This window comes from Cydia fagiglandana, chromosome 24, assembly GCF_963556715.1.
Source record: "Cydia fagiglandana chromosome 24, ilCydFagi1.1, whole genome shotgun sequence".
NCBI classification, from domain to species: Eukaryota; Metazoa; Arthropoda; class Insecta; order Lepidoptera; family Tortricidae; genus Cydia; species Cydia fagiglandana.
The window spans coordinates 10,162,865-10,184,678 of record NC_085955.1 but is presented as its reverse complement, the minus strand read 5'-3'; the positions used below and the strand labels follow the sequence as shown (position 1 = coordinate 10,184,678).

The following is a 21,814-nucleotide window of genomic DNA, read 5'->3' as shown; positions in this document are numbered from 1 at the left end:
CGGTCTTACAATAAGTCATTCACGATACACTCTGTGAAGCTATGGAACGCGTTGCCATCCCCGTTAAGGCAGTGTCAGTCTGTAGCGTCGCTGAAGGCAAAATTAATGAGGTTATGGCAATAACACAAAATGTCAACTGAAGGACACGTAGGTAGGATTGTGCGGTTATATATATTTATATATTTGTATGTATTTATATATATGTATGTATATATTTATTTATTTAGAAGTAATTAGTAATATTGTTATGGACATGTAATTGTTTCGTATATCTATATATGTATATGCCTTTGCACCTAATGCATCACATTGTATTAAGTTATGTTCCTAGGGTTAGCTACTTCTTTTAAGTCTCGCCGTCATGTACATTTTATCTTAGTTTGACTACCATTTCATATGTATCTCTCAGTTACTTAAAGGTTAGCTGGAAGAGATCCCTTAACGGGATAAGTTCGCCTTTGTACACATTTATTGTATTCTCTCTGTGTTAAATATGTACTTGTTTTGTGCAATAAAGTGTTTACTACTACTACTACTACTACTTGAATACCCTTAATTGGGGAATCCAGGGGCAGTTCTCAACCGTTCAACTCTTCAATCTTCAGCCGGATCCATTCGAGTACTTACTTGGAGGGTTTCTCCACAGTCCGGTACTGCTTAAACGCCAGCAGCAACCTCTGGATGCCGTCCAACGAGTTGGGCAGTTCTCGACCGTTCAACTCTTCAATCTTCAGCCGGATCCACTCGAGCACTTACTTGGGGGGTTTCTCCACAGTCCGGTACTGCTTAAACGCCAGCAGCAACCTCTGGATGCCGTCCAACGAGTTGGGCAGTTCTCGACCGTTCAACTCTTCAATCTTCAGCCGGATCCACTCGAGTACTTACTTGGGGGGTTTCTCCACAGCCCGGTACTGCTTAAACGCCAGCAGCAACCTCTGGATGCCGTCCATCGAGTTGGGCAGTTCTCGACCGTTCAACTCTTCAATCTTCAGCCGGATCCACTCGAGTACTTACTTGGGGGGTTTCTCCACAGTCCGGTACTGCTTAAACGCCAGCAGCAACCTCTGGATGCCGTCCAACGAGTTGGGCAGTTCTCGACCGTTCAACTCTTCAATCTTCAGCCGGATCCACTCGAGTACTTACTTGGGGGGTTTCTCCACAGTCCGGTACTGCTTAAACGCCAGCAGCAACCTCTGGATGCCGTCCAACGAGTTGGGCAGTTCTCGACCGTTCAACTCTTCAATCTTCAGCCGGATCCACTCGAGCACTTACTTGGGGGGTTTCTCCACAGTCCGGTACTGCTTAAACGCCAGCAGCAACCTCTGGATGCCGTCCAACGAGTTGGGCAGTTCTCGACCGTTCAACTCTTCAATCTTCAGCCGGATCCACTCGAGCACTTACTTGGGGGGTTTCTCCACAGTCCGGTACTGCTTAAACGCCAGCAGCAACCTCTGGATACCGTCCAGTGAGTTGGGCAGTTCCCGACCGTTTAACTCTTCAATCTTCAGCCGGATCCATTCGACTACTTACTTGGGGGGTTTCTCCACAGTCCGGTACTGCTTAAACGCCAGCAGCAGCCTCTGGATACCGTCCAACGAGTTGGGCAGTTCCCGACCGTTCAACTCTTCAATCTTGAGCCGGATCCACTCGAGCAGCGCGGTGACGAGGCGGCTGTACTCCGCCTTGCGACCATCGCAGTCCATCAGTTGGCCGATGATCTGAAATTTTGAAATGAATATTTATTATCATCATCAGTCGTTCCCTCAATGCTGAGGATGATGAAATGAAGAAGGATGAAGATGAAGGATGAATGAAGGAGGGAGGAAAAATGATAAGATAAGATAAGATAATATTTATTCATTATGTAAATATGTAAATGGAATGAGGAGGAGGAGATCATTCTCCTCCTCCACATTATATATTTATATCATATTTATATCGTCATCCTAATTCCTAAAGATAAACGGAGAATCGGTTGCATATGTCCAGGAGTACATTTACTTGGGCCAACTAGTTTCCTTCCAGGCGCGACAAGAGAAGGAAGTCGAAAGACGGACTGAAAACGCCTGGAGGAGCTATTGGTCCATGAAACATCTAATGAAGGGCGATCTCCCCTTGTCACTTAAGCGGAGACTCATGGACATGTGCATACTTCCAATTCTCACCTACGGTGCACAAACTTGGTCTTTAACGGCGTGTCAGAGGTCCAAACTAGGGGTTTGCCAGCGAGCTATGGAGCGCAGCATATTAGGTGTTAAATTAATGGATCGTATCCGCAACACCACGCTGCGCTCCAGAACACAAATAGTCGACGTAGCTCGGAAAGCGGCCAAGCTAAAGTGGGACTGGGCTGGTCATGTCTGCCGAATGCCGAGTGAGCTGTGGGCCAAGATCGCCACAGAGTGGCAGCCCAGATCAAAACGAGGATTTGGCAGACCACGTCGGCGATGGCGAGACGAGTTAGACTCCTTTTTAAAGGAATGGCCAGAGACTGCACAGGATCGGGAAGACTGGAAAAAGTGGGGGGAGGCCTTTGCCCAGCAGTGGGACATTATAGGCTCCCAATAATAATAATATAATAATTCCTAATGACTTCTTTTACCCCAGATCTATCAGTTTTATCAGTTTTACAACTAAGGTGGAGGTACTAGTGCTCGACATGCTAATGCCCAATAGATGCCACCCTGCTGTCACCTCTATTGGCAATGACTTAAGTTTCAAGATGACATGTACTGGGACCGCGCCGAGAACGAGTACCAACATCTTATTCTCTAATAGTACTGGGAAGTTGGCACTCACTGGTGCGTTGGGCCTCCAGAGAGTGGACAATAATGTCAATTCTTGGAATAAGTTGTCAACCGGACCCCAGGCTCCCATGGGCCTTGGCCACTGACAAGACATCCACCAGACTGAGCATAGTCGCGCTACCCCTCTGCCACGCATACGGTAATTTTACTCCATGTTCGAGTCGAAAGTGTCTTAGTGTGACGTCCGTGTCTTTGAACGGACCAATCACGGCACGGGATTTCGCTCACCTCGTCCCGCGCACCCCCGCATTTTTGGCGTCATCGGTTGCATGAAATAATTGCTCTGAACTCGGTCTAGAGCAGCGGTCGGCAATCTGCGGCCCGCGGGCCGCATGAGGCTCGTGAACCTGTCACTTGCGGCCCGAGAGCCGTCTTGGCTATTTTGTATGTAATAGTGACAAACGACAATGTCTCATAAAGTCATAAATATTAACTAAGTACGGCCCGCGTCACCTCCGTTAACTACTACTTGGCCTTTGGCTGCTAAAAGGTTGCCGACCGCTGGTCTAGAGGATTCCTAATAGTTGGCCGTGGCAATATGCCGGGATAACGCTAGGAAGTTATGACAAACTTATGAACTTACGTTGGCGATCCTGCGTCCGCTCTTCTGTTCGTTCTTCATGCGAGCGAACGTGTGATAATAGCTGGCCACGTACGTCATCACGGACTTCTCGTCGGGACGGTTGATGTCCACATCTGGAACACGGGGAAATATTAAAGATGCACCGGATATTCGGTTACTATCCGGCCGAATACGGATAGTACCTTTGCTTGATTTCGGAGTAAACAAATTGGATTTAAAAAAACAGTCACGGTCATAATTGAACTCGTTTATTATTTTAAAACAATTTAAAAATTCCACTCACTTGCACGCGCACTCATTTCGAACCTAGAAATGAGTCCGCGCGAACGTTCACTACGAAACAGGTAAAAAAAAACTTAAATTTTAAAACTTTCAGGCCGTGTTGCATAATAAACTACAACTAATATTACAAGCGGAACTCCTTTTCTAAAAAGTGGAATTAGAAAAGGAGTTCCGCTTGTAATATGCAACACGGCCCTGGTCCTATATTGTATTATTTCCATATACTATTTTAATATCCACATCGTTGTGATAAATTGCTCATTTCCTATCTGTTTTACTGGAAATGCTATCTTTATTGATAAAAACAAAGAAAGAAATAAACAAACATAATAAAACTTACAAAACTATAGATAAAAAATTTGCCCCAGATCGCCGTCAACGGCCAAGGTGCCCAGTGCGATGCTAATACGCTGGGCGAAATAGTGGCCAGCCCTCTGGTCACCAGAAGCCTCTATTAAGCGCGCCGACTATATGGTTTACTAGATTTTATTATAAAATTCAACATGTGTCATCCCTATTGTAACATAGCATCAACTCAGTTTCAGCACTTACGCAGCGTACTACGTAGGCGAACAACACGCGAACGCGAAGCGGAAGCGATGCGGCGCGGGGTGAATCAATCCTTTGATACCTATAGAAGTGTCCTACGTGGACGATCTCGTTGCGAACGCGAACGCCTTGGGCCCGCCGCGCCGCGCCGCGTCGCTTTCGCGAGTTGTTCGCTTACGTAAGACGCGTATGACTTACCCTCAGCGTCGAGCAGCTTGGGGATGCCGAGGTTCTTGTGCGCGACCTCGAAGGCGTGGTTGAGGGTCTCCACGTGGTCCTGCACTGGGAGGTCCGCCCAGCGGAACAGGTCCGGCCTACAAGATAAATATAAATAAATTACACTGTCCGATTTAGTAAAACTAAGTAAAGATGGTACTATTGGCTGGGGGGTCCTTTTGGTTCCGAGCCCAGAGCGCAAAGAGTCCGAGAAGTTGTGGATGTGTACACCGTGGTAGCCGCTAGTCTAAAGGTCAAGGTCGACAGTGTCAAGGCAACCTGTGCGCGTGTATAAATAAGGGCGTTGAACTTGAGCCCAGAGCGCCAAGAGTCCGAGAAGTTGTGAATGTGGACTCCGTGGTAGCCGCTAGTCTAAAGGTCAAGGTCGACAGTGTCAAGGTCACCTGTGCGCGTGTATAAATAAGGGCGTTGAACTTGAGCCCAGAGCGCCAAGAGTCCGAGAATTTGTGGATGTGGACACCGTGGTAGCCGCTAGTCTAAAGGTCACGGTCGACAGTGTCAAGGTCACCTGTGCGCGTGTATGAGGGCGTTGAACTCGAGCCCACAGCACCAAGAAGTTGTGGATGTGGACTCCATGGTAACCGCTAGTGTAAAGGTCAAGGTCGACAGTGTCATGGTCACCTGTGTGCATGTATGAGGGCATTGAATCCAAGCCCAGAGCGCCATGAATCCGAGAAGTTGTGGATGTGGACTCCGTGGTAGCCGCTCGTCTTGCGTTGACACCACAGCAGCAGGGCGTCCTTGGCTGACTTCTTTTCGGAGGATTCATTTTCTTCGTCCTGTACATAGATTTAAAGTATTATCCTCTATTTTTTAAAATATTGCATATCTCTATTGCCTCTTTGAGTCATGAACGAGTATCGTCAGGCGTGGCTCACTCTGCGATTTCGTCGCGTTGCTACAAGTACCTATAAACTATACATAATGAGAAACCAATAAATTAAACGATAAGTTCGATCAGTTCGATAAGTTCGAGTTCGTCGTAGTTCCAAGACTTTAGACTCACCACATCGATCTCGATCTCCTGTATCTGGAAGCGCAGGATGATGGTCCACACCAGGCCGAGGATGAGGCGCGGGTTGCCGTCCACGATGTCCTCGGCGCCGATCGACTCCAACCGCACCTGTGGAGGTCAAGGTCACAATGTTTACTAACATAATAGGGAATATTACGCAAAACTCTGCGTAGAGGGCCTACCGTGAAACACGACAGTCGAATTCGGTTTCTGCCTCTCTATCACACTTGCTTATTCGATCAATTTTCTTTCGATCGGGTTTCTTATAGGGACTATCTACTATGGACAAAACAAGCATAGTGATATCGCCGCGGCATCTTAAAAGTGGTCATTTTTATACTTTGTCGATTATATTTTCCACCAAATATATATTGAAACAATAAAAAAGGGACATTTTTATACTTCGACAAACAAATATCTAGTCAAAATTATACAGGGAGGAAATTATCCGAGTGGACATTTTTATAAACCGTCATTTTTCCTTTAAGTCCTCAGTCCCATAAATCATTTTTACGGTTCCGTACCCAATGGGTAAAACGGGACCCTATTACTAAGACTCTGCTGTCCGTCCGTCCGTCCGTCCGTCCGTCTGTCACCAGGCTGTATCTCACGAACCGTGATAGCTAGACAGTTGAAATTTTCACAGATGATGTATTTCTGTTGCCGCTATAACAACAAATACTAAAAACAGAATAAAATAAAGATTTAAGTGGGGCTCCAATACAACAAACGTGATTTTTGACCGAAGTTAAGCAACGTCGGGCGGGGTCAGTACTTGGATGGGTGACCGTTTTTTTTGCCTTTTTTTGCATTATGATACGGAACCCTTCGTGCGCGAGTCCGACTCGCCCGGTTTTTAAATACCTTCACAACATAGTGTTTAGTAGGAGCCGTACAATAAAACCCGACTCACACTTGCCACATTCCTGGAAGCCTAACAACAACAACAGTAGGGTTTCCTCTACTACAGTATATTGTGTTTGTACAGCTGTCTGCACTAAATAGCCCGTGAACATAATACAATAGTAGCGTTTCGTGATAATAATGACGCATGGTGTCACAGTAACTGTACTGACTAAAATCAAGGTCGTCAATCGGTCATACCCAGCTTCAGCTGATATTTATGTATATGTGCAAAGTCAGATAAAGCTTTTCTTCTAATAAGTTTTCTAGTAATCTCTATAGGGAGGTAGTTAAAGAACTAATATGTACAGGTTGGTCCAAACATTGGCGTCCAAAAATTTTTTTTAGATTCCTCACGTTGTGAGCTATCAGAATATACGCCATGTATGTTAGGTGATTATCGTAGTTTTCGAGTTATGTTTTTTTTTCTTTTAACTTTTGTTATAAAATTCCGAGATTCCCATACAGGGTGGCTAAAAAATAACTGCATTCCCGTTGCCAGGGAGGTTTCGGGATTATACTGAGCAACTTTTACAATGGGACCAACCCCGAAATCGTGACTTTTATGACTAACGATAATTTGACAAACAATACATTATGACTTAAAACTTTATGGGAAACAAAGGGACCCCGTTATTCTAAATCTAAACACCCTCTCAGCTTATCCTCTCCCTACCTGTCTTACGCTATTAACAGTAAGGTAACAAATACATAAGATAAGTTAATTATAATTATCGAGGAATGCGTTGCGCAACGCAAGGTCGCTGATAACGAGATAGCGACCGCCGATGATCGACTGAACGTCATAAGACAAGCGGACTAATTAGTACAAGATTAGTAAGTAAAATAGGTCATTATCTATGAAAAGGGACCTTATTGTCGATGGCGCTTACGCCGCACAGCGTCCCGCGGCATTGTATTTACATCGGAGCATTGATAATACCGATCTGCGTGATCGAATCAGAAATGAGGAGATCCGTAAACGAACTAAAGTCACCGACATAGCCCACCGGATTAGCAAGCTGAAGTGGCAATGGGCAGGCCACATTGCGCGCAGAGAAGATGGCCGATGGGGTCGAAAAGTGCTCGGGTGGAGACCACGGACTAGCAAGCGCAGCGTAGGATGTCCACCCACAAGATGGACTGACGACCTTGTTAAGGCCGCCGGAAGACGCTGGATGCGGGTCGCTTCCAACCGGTACGAATGGAGGTCCAAGGGGGAGGCCTATGTTCATGCAGCAGTGGACGTCTTATGGCTGAGATGATGATGATGATTGATAATAATGGCGTAAGCGCCTTCGACAATAAGGTCCCTTTTCATAGATAACGTCACAAATCATTCGCTGTCCGTTTGAATCATAGCGTATATGTGGCTACACGGATCCCTTTGTTTGACGTAATTATTAAATATAAACAAATATTAAATATTATAGGACATTCTTACACAGATTGACGAAGTCCCACAGTATTAAGCTCAAGAAGGCTTGTGTTGTGGGTACTCAGACAACGTAATATACAAATACTTAAATACATAGAAAACACCCATGACTCAGGAACAAATATCTGTATCATCATACAAATAAATGCCCTTACTGGGATTCGAACCCAGGACCATCGGCTTCGCAGGCAGGGTCACTACCCACTAGGCCAGACCGGTCGTCAATTATTGAAAGTCATAATGTATTATGATTGTCAGATCATCATTAGTCATAATTCTGAGACCGTTAACTGTTCAGGATTTTCGTAAGGTTATCCTATCGGGGGGCACGGCAGTGCCCCCGCCAAGTCGAGCGCGAAGCAAACACTGCCGTACCATCCTTTACTGGAACCATTTCGCCGCATTTTCAGGCCCCTATTTGAGAACCTCTGGATAAGACCAGAACGCAGAAATTTTGGTCATCCAGTAAGCTATAATCACATACTTAAAATCCAAAATTTCAAGTCTGTAGGTCATTTAGTTCCGAAGTTAAGCGAAAGCAAAGTTTCGCATTTATGAAACTCACTCATGATCATCAGAATAGAACTAGTACTTCCCATAAACTCAGAGAGCTGAAATTTGGTACAGAGTTAGGGTTTAATGGCCACATAAAGGGAAAACCTAAAAATATTGCAATATCAGTCACGTTTTAAAGATCTAAGAACTGCATAAGTAAGTTTGTAATCCCATATAAATATATGATATTACAAAGTTACTGTTGCAGTTCCTGCAAATAGTAGGTAAAGTAAAGTAAAGGTACACTACGATGTACGATGTGAGTATGAATGAAGATATGTTTAGTTATGATATGTGTATACATAGTATGGGTATGAGTACCCGAAAAGAAGGACTGCCTACAATCTCTTTTTGTACTCTATTTACTGATTATTATTTAATTATTAGATTTAATGAATGGGCAATACGAAAAACTGTTGCTACTGTACAAGAATCAGAACCGGAAAAAAAGAAAAGAAAGATTTGTAATAATAAAAAAACTACTCCTAAAAAGAAAAAAAATGTGTTAAATAAGAAAATCTAATAAAATAAATCAATATGCCCACGTTTCTACAAAAAGAAGTGAAATCCCACCAAAAAGATTCTGTAAAAAACTAGCCAAGTCTCGATGGAGCTGCTTGTTTATCTCTAAAAAGTAATGAAATCTAGACAAAGTCGTGCCAAGTCTAAGGTTCCTTACTGCGATTTCTTTATTATTATAGTTAATGTTGTGTGACTTGGCCGTTGAAGGGTACACAAGGGTATAAAACCAGGTGCTCCATGACACCATTGCACCAATCTGCCATTGCACCAAAAAGAAGTGTTTGTTTCAGGCTCGCCCATACATAAGTATTATTGAAATACGCAGCTTTATCAAGCCTACAATTGACTGGTTATTGAATCAACGTTTTCCAAGTGGCAATTTTCCATCGTCAATGGGTAGCGGTTCTGGCGACAGATTGGTGCAATGGTGTCATGGAGCACCTGGTTTTGTACCCTTGTGTACCCTTCAACGGCCAAGTCACACAACATTAACTATAATAATAAAGAAATCGCAGTAAGGAACCTTAGACTTGGCACGACTTTGTCTAGATTTCATTACTTTTTAGAGATAAACAAGCAGCTCCATCGAGAATTGGCTAGTTTTTTACAGAATGTTTTTGGTGGGATAGATAGGTTAGGTTAGAGTTAGACCAAGAAAAGTCTGCAGCGATTTTGATAGCCCACGCAGTGCAAATGTTATTTTAAACGTCAAACTTCTATGAAATAATTACGTGTCACTTGCACTGCGTGGGCTATCAAAATCGCTGCAGACTTTTCTTAGTCTAATTCTAGGTTTGTTTTATGGCAATCCTGAAAAGTTACGCGTTTCTGAGAATAACCAAATTATGACTAACAAAAATGCGGACAAACAATACATTGTTACTTAAAACTTGGGAAACAATAGAGACCCGTGTGGCTACATCTGTGTTTAATTAAGGAACTAACGTCTCCTGGCTTTCGATTCTTCAATGATTTTCGGAATGATGTTATTGATGAGCCGCTACTTAGACTCCGATGGCTCGGGCACGTAGTCCGGATGGGGGAAGATCGTGCAGTCTGGAGGGCGTACTCTGGAGTACCAAGTTTTTTTTTTTTTTTTATTATGCATGGGTTTACTCATGGCCACAGACTAGCCGAGGCGTAGACGTGGCCTACGATGGAGCGAGCTCGCCCAGAAGGTGCCTGTTCACTCTTGATTTGAAGGTTGCCGGGTTATAAGAGCACGGAAATATAGACGCCGGCAAGGAATTCCACTCCTTGGCAGTGCGCATAAGGAAAGTAGAAGCAAAGCGCTTCGTGCGAATTGGCGGAATATCTACCAAGTAAGGATGGAAACCGGCCGTGCGTCTAAAAGTCCGATGGTAAAATGGGGACGGTGGAATGAGCTCGTGTAGCTCTTGGGCACACTCCCCGAAGTGCAACCTGTAGAATACCGACAGGCTGGCGACTTTCCGCCGATGGGCCAAAGTCTGAAGCTTAGCCGTTAGCTTCTTGTCGCCAATCATCCTCCTGGCTCTGCGCTCCACTGAGTCCAAAGCGGCGAGTTGGTATTTAGCTGAGCCATCCCACAGGTGGCTGCAATACTCCATACACGACCGGACTTGAGCTTTGTAAAGTGTTAGAAGCTGTCCAGGTGTGAAGTATCGCTTCACCTTATTTAGGACGCCCAGCTTTCTGGCCGCAGTTTGTGCTTTAGACTCAATGAAGCTGCCGAAGCCGAGGACTGAACTCAGCTCCATGCCGAGGAGTTCCAGGCTGTCGGTAATAGGTACAGATGCACCCCGGAAAGAAGGAGTCAGGTCGAATGGACTCCGTTTTGCGGAAAATAGACACGCCTGCGTTTTGGAGGCATTGAACGTGACCAGATTGTCATCACCCCACTGGGAAACGAGACTAAGGGTCAAGTTCATTCGCTCAACCATGGCCTCTCTCTGTGAACGTATATCCTCCCTGCTGTCCCCTGCACTAGCCAAATATCTCTCAACAACCGTACTGTCATCTGCATAACCTACAATGCTGGGTTGCAGCATGTCGTTAATGTGGAGCAGGAAAAGGGTTGCGGAGAGAACAGACCCCTGAGGAACACCGGCGTCAATGGCCATGAGGTCCGAAGAGCAGCCATCAATAACTACTCTGATCGACCGTTCACTCAAGAAATCAGATAGCCAGCTACAAAAATCAGCAGGGATGCCGTAAGCAGGAAGCTTGCTAAGGAGACTTGCGTGCCAAACCCTGTCAAAGGCCTTCGAGATGTCCAGTGAAACAGCAAGCGCTTCACCGTTCCTCTCGATGGCCTCGCCGCAGCAGTGCGTGACATACGCTAGAAGATCCCCAGTAGACCGACCTCGGCGAAAGCCATATTGACGGTCACTGAGCAGATCATTTGCTTCGAGGTATGCCAGCAGTTTGCCGTTAAGTACCCTTTCCATGACTTTACAGAGCATGGAGGTAATGGCGATTGGTCGGTAATTGCAGGGATCAGCACGACTACCCTTCTTGGGTACTGGCTGCACGTTTGCAAGCTTCCAGGATTTCGGCACCGTTCTTGTTTGGAGAGAGAGGCGGTACAGGCGTGTCAGTACAGGAGACAACTCAGGCGCACACTGCTTTAGTACACGTGCAGGTATACCGTCTGGTCCATTGGCCTTATTCACGTCAAGATTCAGCAGAGCTCGGCGTACCTCTTTTTGATGTATAGCAATTCTCTGCATAGAGGAACTGCAATGAGGTAGCGTAGGTGGAAGTTTTGAGCCTGCATCTAGACGTGAATTGCTCGCAAACAGAGAAGCAAACAAGTTAGCTTTCTCTGTCGCGGAGTGGGCCAGTGTCCCATCAGGTTTCTGCAGAGGTGGCAATGTGGGTCGGCAGAAGTTGGATTCGACCGCTTTCGACAGGGACCAGAACCGCTTGCTACCAGGAGGGTAGGAGGCGAGTTTGGCCCCCAAGTGGCCGAAGGCCGTCTGGACGCCCTAGGTATAGCTGGAGAGACGAAGTGCAGAAAGACCTTAGCGAACTCGGCGCCGTCGACTGGACAGAAACGGCTTTAGACAGAGTAGCATGGCGGTCTTTGGTGTCAGAGGCCAAGATCCGCTTTGGGTCGTTGCGCCACAGCAGTAAGTAAGTAACGTCTCTTGGTTCACCAGGTCCTGAACAGCTCACCTTAGTGTGCAGGAAACTGAGGCTCTTGTTGACGTTCTCATTCTTGTGCACCCTCATGCGGCCCGAATTGGGGCGGAGGAGGCGTTCGCTGGTGACCCCCAGCTGCTCCAGCCTGGTGGTCACCGGAGACTCACCTTAGTGTGCAGGAAGCTGAGGCTCTTGTTGACGTTCTCTATCTTGTGCACCCTCATGCGGCCCGAGTTGGGGCGGGGGAGGCGCTCGCCGCTGATGATCTCGAGCAGCTTGAGGAGCCGCCTGCCGTCCGCCAGGTCCGTGAACAGGTCCTCCACCTCCATGCGGGCCTGGAAGAATAAACATTTGTTAGTTTTTCCTCCTCACGTCACCTCAGCATCTCACCTCAAAACCTCTCACCTCACCTCGAAAGGATGGGTGAAGATCGCCAAGATCGGGCAGCCAAAAGGGCCTACTTGGGTCGACCAACTGGACGCCGTCCTAACGTCTCGGCCACGACATCGAGCGACTGGCGACGGCGGGAGCGATAACCATAGGTTGGAGCGTGACACAGCGACCGGACCTTTCGCTCCAACCTTATGGTTATCGCTCCCGCCGCCGCTAAAGTCGCGTAAATACCGTTGGGCAGATAGTGTGGAGGCAGATCTTCGTGAGCTCGGAGTCGGCGAAAGCTGGCAGGATTTTTTTTTTATTATTAATGGGCTTACTCATGGCCACCGACTAGCCGAGGCGTAGACGTGGCCTACGATGGAGCGAGCTCGCCCAGAAGGTGCCTGTTCACTCTTGGGTTATAAGAACACGGAAATATAGACGCCGGCAAGGAATTCCATTCCTTGGCAGTGCGCATAAGGAAAGTAGAAGCAAAGCGCTTCGTGCGAATTGGTGGAATATCTACCATGTAAGGATGGAAACCGGCCGTGCGTCTAAAAGTCCGATGGAAGAATGGGGACGGTGGAATGAGCTCGTGTAGCTCTTGGGCACACTCCCCGAAGGATACCGCTCTGGACCGATCAAAGTGGCCTGCTCTTGTGTTGGAGGGCAAGGCAAGACTCATTTTAGGTCATCGCACCAACCAAGTAAGTAGTTTTTAGAGTTCCCCCAAATGGTAAAAACGGGACCCTATTACTACGGGGTTGTGCACAAATCACGCGAGGTGTTTTCGGCTACTTTTTGATCCCCTCTCCCCCTTGGCGATATTTGGTGAGGTTTTTGGCTCGAATTTTCTGGTATTGTCTCGAATTCCAAGCAGTTACCAGTTTCAACCACTTTAGATGATTTTGCGAGACTAGAAAAATTCAACTTTCTGGGAAAGTAAGCATTTTGGGATTTCAACGTTTTAGGAATTCATCTTTCTGTTCCTAAAGGGATTATGATACAGTAATTTTTAAAATCTGTCAAATTAATTAACGTGTAGGTAGTTCCGAAACTGTATGACAATTTTAACAACTGTCTCGTATCGTCTTGGGTCGTCCCATTCGTTTTTCGTCAAGTTCTTATATTAGTCCTATTCTGCTTTCGTCACTCATTCTACATTGAAAGCCACCGACGATTGTGATGAATGTAGAATGGGTGCATGACGAAAGCAGAATAGGACTAATTTAAGAACTTGACGAAAAACGAATGGGACGACCCAAGACGATACCATTTTACTTATTTACAAAACTTACGTAACCAGTACCAACTTTACCATAAGGGCACACGGGGCCCGTGCCCAGGGGCCCCATCCTCAGAGGGCCCGGGAGGACAGACAGTAACAGTATATTTCATCATCATCATCTCAGCCATAAGACGTCCACTGCTGAACATAGGCCTCCCCCTTGGACCTCCATTCGTACCGGTTGGAAGCCACCCGCATCCAGCGTCTTCCGGCGGCTTTAACAAGGTCGTCCGTCCATCTTGTGGGTGGACGTCCTACGCTGCGTTTGCTAGTCCGTGGTCTCCACTCGAGCACTTTTCGACCCCATCGGCTATCTTCTCTGCGCGCAATGTGGCCTGCCCATTGCCACTTCAGCTTGCTAATCCGGTGAGCTATGTCGGTGACTTTAGTTCGTCTACGGATCTCCTCATTTCTGATTCGATCACGCAGAGAAACTCCGAGCATAGCCCTCTCCATAGCTCGTTGAGCGACTTTGAATTTTGAGATGAGGCCGATAGTGAAAGACCACGTTTCGGAGCCGTAAGTCATCGCTGGTAACACACATTGATTAAAGACTTTCGTCTTGAGGCACTGAGGTATGTCGGACGAAAAGACATTACGTAGTTTCCCGAACGCTGCCCAACCGAGTTGGATTCGGCGGTTGACCTCCTTCTCGAAGTTGGACCTACCTAATTGGACTACTTGTCCTAGGTAGATGTACGAGTCAACAACTTCGAGTACGGAGTTCCCAACAGAGACTGGGATGGGCACAACATTGGCATTTGACATAAGTTTCGTCTTGTCCATGTTCATTTTCAAGCCCACCCGTTGTGAAACTCGGTTGAGGTCATCGAGCATCATGCTGAGTTCCTCCATCGACTTTGCCATGACTACGACATCGTCGGCAAACCGAAGGTGAGTGATGTATTCGCCGTTGATGTTGATGCCAAGTCCTTGCCATTCCAGGAGCTTGAAGGTGTCTTCCATTACGGCAGTAAACAGTTTCGGAGAGATAACGTCTCCCTGCCTTACGCCTCTTTGCAATGGAATCGCCTTCGTGCTCTGCTCCTGTACTCGGATCGACATGGTGGCGTTACTATACAAATACTTCAACACTTCGATGTATCGATAGTCAATATGGCATCGCTGAAGAGACTCAAGCACCGCCCATGTTTCCACCGAATCGAAGGCTTTCTCATAGTCCACAAACGCTAAGCATAATGGTAAGTTATACTCTTCGGTCTTCTGTATAACTTGCCGCAGCGTATGGATGTGGTCTATGGTACTATAGCCTTTTCGAAACCCGGCTTGTTCGGGAGGCTGGAAGTCATCAAGTCTGTGTTCGAGACGGTTCGTGATGACCCTTGAAAACAGCTTATAAACATGGCTCAGAAGCGTGATGGGTCTGTAGTTCTTCAATAGGCTGTTATCACCTTTTTTGAAAAACAGCACCACCTCGCCTCTATTCCATGTTTCAGGCGTTTTGCCCTCGCACAAGACGGAATTAAAGAGCTTCTGGAGGACTTTAAGTACCGGTGTTCCACCCGCTCTCAGAAGCTCTGAAGTGATTCCGTCTTTGCCCGGCGCCTTGTTGTTCTTAAGCTGCTTCAGGGCCATCCTAATCTCGTACAGACTGATGTCCGGGATATCTTCGGTATCAGTATATTTGATTACCCATAATAAATAGAAGATCATAGTTAGTTTCCAAAAGGGCCCCAAATTCTTATGTGCCCAGGGGCCCCAGCGTAGTTAAAGACGGCCCTGTACGTAGTTAACTAATGTAGAATTATGAAATAATAATACTATAAATAACTTAGTGATTAAATGTATGCAGAGGCGATGAAGTCATCTCTACAACCGCATAAGGTCAGGTCACGTCGAAACTAGATAGCTAGGTAGATATACATGGTGTGTCTGACCATGGGGCTTTAAATCCAGGGCTTGATTTTACTCGCTAAACTGAGCTACTTTTAGTATGGGACCAACCCTAAAATTTGAGAGATTAAAAATCGGAGAAATTTTTTTGGCTTTTCCATAGAAAACGTCGACATCTGATCAGCCAAAATGTATGAAAAAGTAAAATTTTTTTTCTGGATTTCGGGGTTGGTGCCATAATAAAAGTAGCTCAGTTTAGCGAGTAGAATCGAGTCCAGAATTTAAAGCCCCATGGTCAGACACACCCTGTAGATAGCTTGCAATAATTATTTAGATTAGAATATCGTACATTCTGAGATAAGGGTTGAGTAATGCCGGCGACAGTGATGTTATTGCTATATTACCGTAAAATGGGGTGAGTAGGGATTACGAGAGCAGTTGGGTTATGAATGGGGTGAGGAGGGATGACAGAGGGGTGAGTTCGTTTTTACAGGCTACGTAAATTATATATTCTAATAACAAATCAAGCGATTATAATGTTCATAATCCTAAAGTCGATCCAACAATTTTCAAAACTCACCTTAGTAGGAAATCCCTCGTCACCCCAACAACGGGGTGAGCTGGGATTTCCTACTATACTCGTACGCAACCCTAATACGCCCATTCCCACATAAAATGCCTATGCCTAATTTCTTATAATGCGCTTGTATGTATTAGGGCCCCCCTACATCTGGCGTCTTTCGAGCGTCGTCGTCTACAATTCTATGGCCGACGTCGACGCAACGTCGACGCAGCGTCGACGCAACTGCGCAGCGACGTCATTTTCCATAGCTTTTCCGACGCTCGAAAGACGCCAGATGTGGGGGGGGGGCCCTTAGGTATAATAATATGTAATATATGTAATGTATATTATATATGTACCTACACATACATAATATACATATACCTAATACAGTTTAGCAGAACGTTATCTCTTCCGCCGATAAGAATATTAATAGTTGGCTATGTTTGTGTGTAATACACAGATCAGAGGAGTTTTCAGTGCCATGCCAAAAAATTATAAATGTTAAACGTCATTCTAGCTTATACACGGTGGCTAAAAAATAACTGCATTCCAGTTGCCAGGTAGGTTTTGGGATTATACTGAGCAACTTTTACTATTTGACCAACTCCGAAATCGCGAAAAAACATTTGGCTGTTAAGGTAAACGTACTGGTGCTCGACGCGGTCCCAGTACATGTCATCTTGAAACTTAAGTCATCGTCAATAGAGGTGACAGCAAGGTGTCATATATTGGGCATTAGCTAGACCGGGCCGTGCCCGGGCCGAGGCGACCGACATGTTTCTGTAACGGATAATCGGTGATCACGTGGTGCTTTCCATAGAAAACGAAGCGCCGGGAGCTCCGGCCCGGTCAGGCGTGAGTCATCCTTTACTGTATAACCTTCTTTACCTTAGCACATTTTTTCAGTCATGCCACTTTAAAAACTACCGTAAAATGGGGTGAGTAGGGACGAAATCGAAGTTCAAACCTGGATAAAAGTATTTTTATATGTGGCACATTGATTTATATACAAAAAAAGTGTTCCGGATGTTTGTCAATGATAAATCGTTGTTTCATTTCATAACTTTAGAGATAACCACGAAATAGTTTAGAAATCCCAGCTCACCCCGTAGTTGGGATGACGAGGGATTTCCTACTAAAGTTGAGTTTTGAAAATTGCTGGATCCACACTTTGGGATTATGAACATTGTAATAGCTTGATTTGTTATTAAGTAAAACATATAATTTACGTAGCACTAGCCTGTAAAAACTAACTCACCCCTGTGTCATCCCTCCTCACCCCATTCATAACCCATCACCCCATTTTACGGTACGTAAGCCAAGTTTGTTTACCTTTTGTAAAAACGAGTTGATCCATTTGGTGAATGTTTTCTTCTGTATGTGTAGCCGTTTCTCCTGTAGGGCTTTGATGCGGCCCTGCTCGAACTTGAGCGCGTCCTCCCGCTGGGTCATGTTGCCGCGCTGCTGGACGGCGGCCGCGTAGTCCCTACTCACCCCATTCATAACCCAACTGCCCTCGCAATCCCTACTCACCCTATTTTACTGTAAGCCGAGTTTGTTTACCTTTTGTAAAAACGAGTTGATCCATTTGGTGAATGTTTTCTTCTGTATGTGTAGCCGTTCCTCCTGTAGGGCTTTGATGCGGCCCTGCTCGAACTTGAGCGCGTCCTCCCGCTGGGTCATGTTGCTGCGCTGCTGGACGGCGGCCGCGTAACCCCTACTCACCCCATTCATAACCCAACTGCCCTCGCAATCCCTACTCACCCCATTTTACTGTAAGCCGAGTTTGTTTACCTTTTGTAAAAACGAGTTGATCCATTTGGTGAATGTTTTCTTCTGTATGTGTAGCCGTTCCTCTTGTAGGGCTTTGATGCGGCCCTGCTCGAACTTGAGGGCGTCCTCCCGCTGCGTCATGTTGCTGCGCTGCTGGACGGCGGCCTCGTAGTCCCTACTCACCCCATTCATAACACAACTGCCCTCGCAATCCCTACTCACCCCATTTTACTGTAAGCCGAGCAGCGAACTGATATACATGGAAGTATTCTGTCCGCTCAGTTATGACCCAACGTAAACTATTCGATTGTAGGCGGTGCTTACAAACTATTCGATTCGCAACTTCAGTTCGTCCGAGATGACAGTCAGTGACGGATGGCCAAATTGATTTATAAAAACAACGTTTTTTTTTAATTAAAAATGTCTTCATGTGTCTTGAAGTGGTGCAGAAGTTATTTTAGTTCATACCAAGGATAGTGGAATCACTTTTCACTTGTAGTAAACAGATAACTTCAGTAAAATTTGGAATAAACATGACGATTTGTTTTCAATACTACCGTGCTAAGCTAAAACGTAACAACTGCATACGACTTTCATAACAACATACGACTTTTTAAATTGCGAGGATAATAGGGATGGTGTTATGCCAAATGAAGTAGACTATTTTATTAACTTGTACTTGGTTTAGGTATTTTCTATATAATTATAAATGTAGTAGGTAATGAATTCTTTCTTACAGATTTGTATTTTCCTTTTTTATTTCATGAGACGGAGCTGTAAAAAAACTACCTCATTCTTTCAAATTCATAATCATATTTGATATTATCATTTTACATTACTTTCCATTCTGATTCCCACAAGATGCTATTCGCAGAGAACTATGGAAAAAAGCTGTCCAATTATAGAGACATGAAATTAAGTGGATGCCTGGAAAGATATCTAGAATATGTTCTATTCATGAGATATAACTCGTGGGATAATCATACCCGGTCTCCTATATGTAGATACACTTCCACTGAATTAATTTAACAAATACACACATTATCTGAAAATGTTGATCATTCGAATCCACCCTCTACCGTCACATATATGTAGGTTCTCTCTCAAGCCATTTCCGTCAGTATAAAAGAGCGGCAAATTTAGAAAATGTAAGCGCGCGAATGGGTGGGGTCCCATACAAAATTTTAATTTTGCACCTTTTTCTACTGACAAACTTGCTTGACCGGCTATATACATATAAAATATTTCCATTGGAACTGAAAGTGGGGATTTATTGTGACTCCGCCTATTCAAATATTTTTGACCCGATTCGTGTACCCATGTAAATTTTGCAGGCTGTATAGCCAGTCCGAATTCTAAGATCAAGTTTACCATACATTTACAATGGCGTACTTGATCTTAGAAAAACGGACAGACTATACCTGAACGTGACTTCGCACTGCCATACAAATTTATAATAAAATATACAAAATACTTATTATAGCGGAATACATTTATACAACAATGATATATACTTGGTCAAGCAGATCTTGTCAGTAGAAAAAGGCGGCAAATTTGAAAAATGTAGGCGCGAAGGGATAGCGTCTCATACAAAATTTGAATTTCGCGCCTTTTTCTACTGACAAGATTTGCTTGACCATCTATATTTACTTATGTTGAGTTAGTCTGTCATTTCATAACAACATTTTAACTAGTTATCTTTTAATCTGCATTAAATTATAATACGTGAATTATTTGACTGGTTCTTCAATGTATGGCATAAACCTATCCCTGTCCAAGTCAGTCAGTCAATCAAATGTGAACCGCAAACTCTCAGCGGCCAGTACGTACAGCAAGAAGGTTATTAGCGGATTAATGTCGCTGATTGGTAGTTATTGACATTATATGCATTTCATCTACACTTAGCTATGTACCATTAGTGTAATAAAGATGACTATTATTTTGTTTACCAGCTTTGATTACAGGCTCTGTAAACGCGTCGTCTTATTTAAATGTAGGCGTAATTTTGTATGTGTGCTAATTTGGCCCGAGAATTTGAACGGTAATGTTCCTAAAGGCGGTTTCCATACTAAATATATGCGTTCACTGAAGCCGAGTTTGTTTACCTTTTGTAAAAACGAGTTGATCCATTTGGTGAATGTTTTCTTCTGTATGTGTAGCCGTTCCTCTTGTAGGGCTTTGATGCGGCCCTGCTCGAACTTGAGGGCGTCCTCTCGCTGCGTCATGTTGCTGCGCTGCTGGACGGCGGCCGCGTAGCCGCCTGGCTCATACTGCGGCCCTGGAAACATATAACAGGTTAATAAAGCTGAATACGTGGGGCTATCCAGGTACAAAGGAGGGAAAAGGGGAGGGTCATAATGCAGTCACATATCGACACACCTAGTATTTATTACACACCAAGTATAGTATATATCTATCCCATGCTGACTTTACGATGCCTTGTATTCGGGTTGGCTAAAAATCTCCCGTCTCTCCTACTATCGTGACTGCAAACCCTACACTCCTGTCCTATCTACTGGGTGCTCCGGTGTCTCGGGCAGGCTGCGGGTGCCTACGCAGGGGTGGCAGGGGTTGTTGCTTAAAAAGCGCTCGTACTTTGTTTAATTTCGCGTTTGAGGCTAAAGGGACCCACTGATTAAAAGTCCGCCGGACTGTATCGGCCTGTCAGATGTTCGGAACTGTCAAATTTTTGTTCTAACTGACAGGCCGATACCGTCCGGCGGCCTGTTAATCAGTGGGACCCTTTAGCCGGTGTATGGTGACGCTGAAACCTCCACTAACTTGCTGCCGGTTAGGTTGAATCAGCAGTCATGCGAGCTTTCAGTGCTATTTCGTATCAACGTCGCCTCCAAGCAGAATACGACTAATTTAAGAACTTGACGAAAAACGAATGGGACGACCCAAGACGATACCCAGACGCTATTAAGGTATTCTCATTGCGGAGTTGTCGTGCGTATGGAGAATAAGAGACTGCCCTAAGGGGTCATCCATTAATTACATCACACGTTTAGGGGGAGGGAGGGGGTCAAGAAAAGGTGACATATTGTGACATGGGGGAGGGGGGAGACACAAACTTTGTGACGTCACTTTAACTTCATCAGTAACCGAAAATTTATTTAAATTATTTTATTCGCTGTACATTTAAATAACAAGTTTTTAAAACGATAATCATTTTTATTCGTTTAATTTTCTTTCCTAAGCAGTTTTGGGTTATAAAATTACTAATATTTATATCGTCAAAAATATTTTGATAAAATATTAATAATACTTAGTTGTTAGAGTTTAGTTTTAGTTTTAATTTTAATGTTTAGTTTAATTATTTTGTTAATACTTTTATTTTTTTACAATTATATTACTATCCATACTTAGGTACTTACTTAATTCGATTTGGCGATTTCGTAGAAAAAATGTGACGTCACACTAGGGGGGAGGGGTTTGCCAAATGTGACCAAGTGTGACAAGGAGGGGGGGAGGGGTCAAAAAACCTAGAAATTCGTGTGACGTAATTAATGGATGACCCCTAAGCAATATTCTATTCGGAGCTCTCTCGTGGAAATCGGAAGCAGGGGGGGCAATAACTGTGACATAAAGATGTTCTCAAACGCAACTTCGTTGCTTGTGGGATACCGGCTGACTGCTGGGAGGACATATTGCATTACAAAGATCGGAATGGCGTTCTAATGTTCATAAGAAAGCTAATCAATTTGAACAGCAGCGTCTCGAAGACCTAGATGCTAAGCGTCATATTCAGAGGACTTTTGAAAGTTTTTGTTGCACGTCTGTAGGTGTGGGTAACATACCATATTTCCTGGTGGGCTGATAGTCCTGGTAAGACTGCACGCTGACGTTGCTCAGGGGGCGCTGCATCTCAGTGCCTCGATCATTTGTACACTACACTACACTTAACTAAATCTTTGGTTTCGTATCTGTACAGTCAAATGA

General features: G+C 44.9%; 1 protein-coding gene across 1 annotated transcript in view; it reads right to left on the bottom strand.

Annotated features, from left to right (window-relative positions):
• Positions 1 to 21,814, bottom strand: part of LOC134676433 (spectrin beta chain, non-erythrocytic 2) — a 184,781-nt gene that overhangs the window by 138,893 nt on the left and 24,074 nt on the right. Inside the window, exons 2-9 of the mRNA XM_063534829.1 lie at positions 21,673 to 21,798; positions 19,978 to 20,150; positions 12,185 to 12,352; positions 5,465 to 5,581; positions 5,080 to 5,237; positions 4,420 to 4,535; positions 3,391 to 3,503; positions 1,531 to 1,718 (exon numbers count right to left, since the gene is read on the bottom strand). Of these exons, the coding sequence (XP_063390899.1) occupies positions 1,531 to 1,718; positions 3,391 to 3,503; positions 4,420 to 4,535; positions 5,080 to 5,237; positions 5,465 to 5,581; positions 12,185 to 12,352; positions 19,978 to 20,150; positions 21,673 to 21,739 (1,100 nt within the window). The 5' untranslated portion in view covers positions 21,740 to 21,798. The remainder of the gene's footprint in view (positions 1 to 1,530; positions 1,719 to 3,390; positions 3,504 to 4,419; positions 4,536 to 5,079; positions 5,238 to 5,464; positions 5,582 to 12,184; positions 12,353 to 19,977; positions 20,151 to 21,672; positions 21,799 to 21,814) is intronic.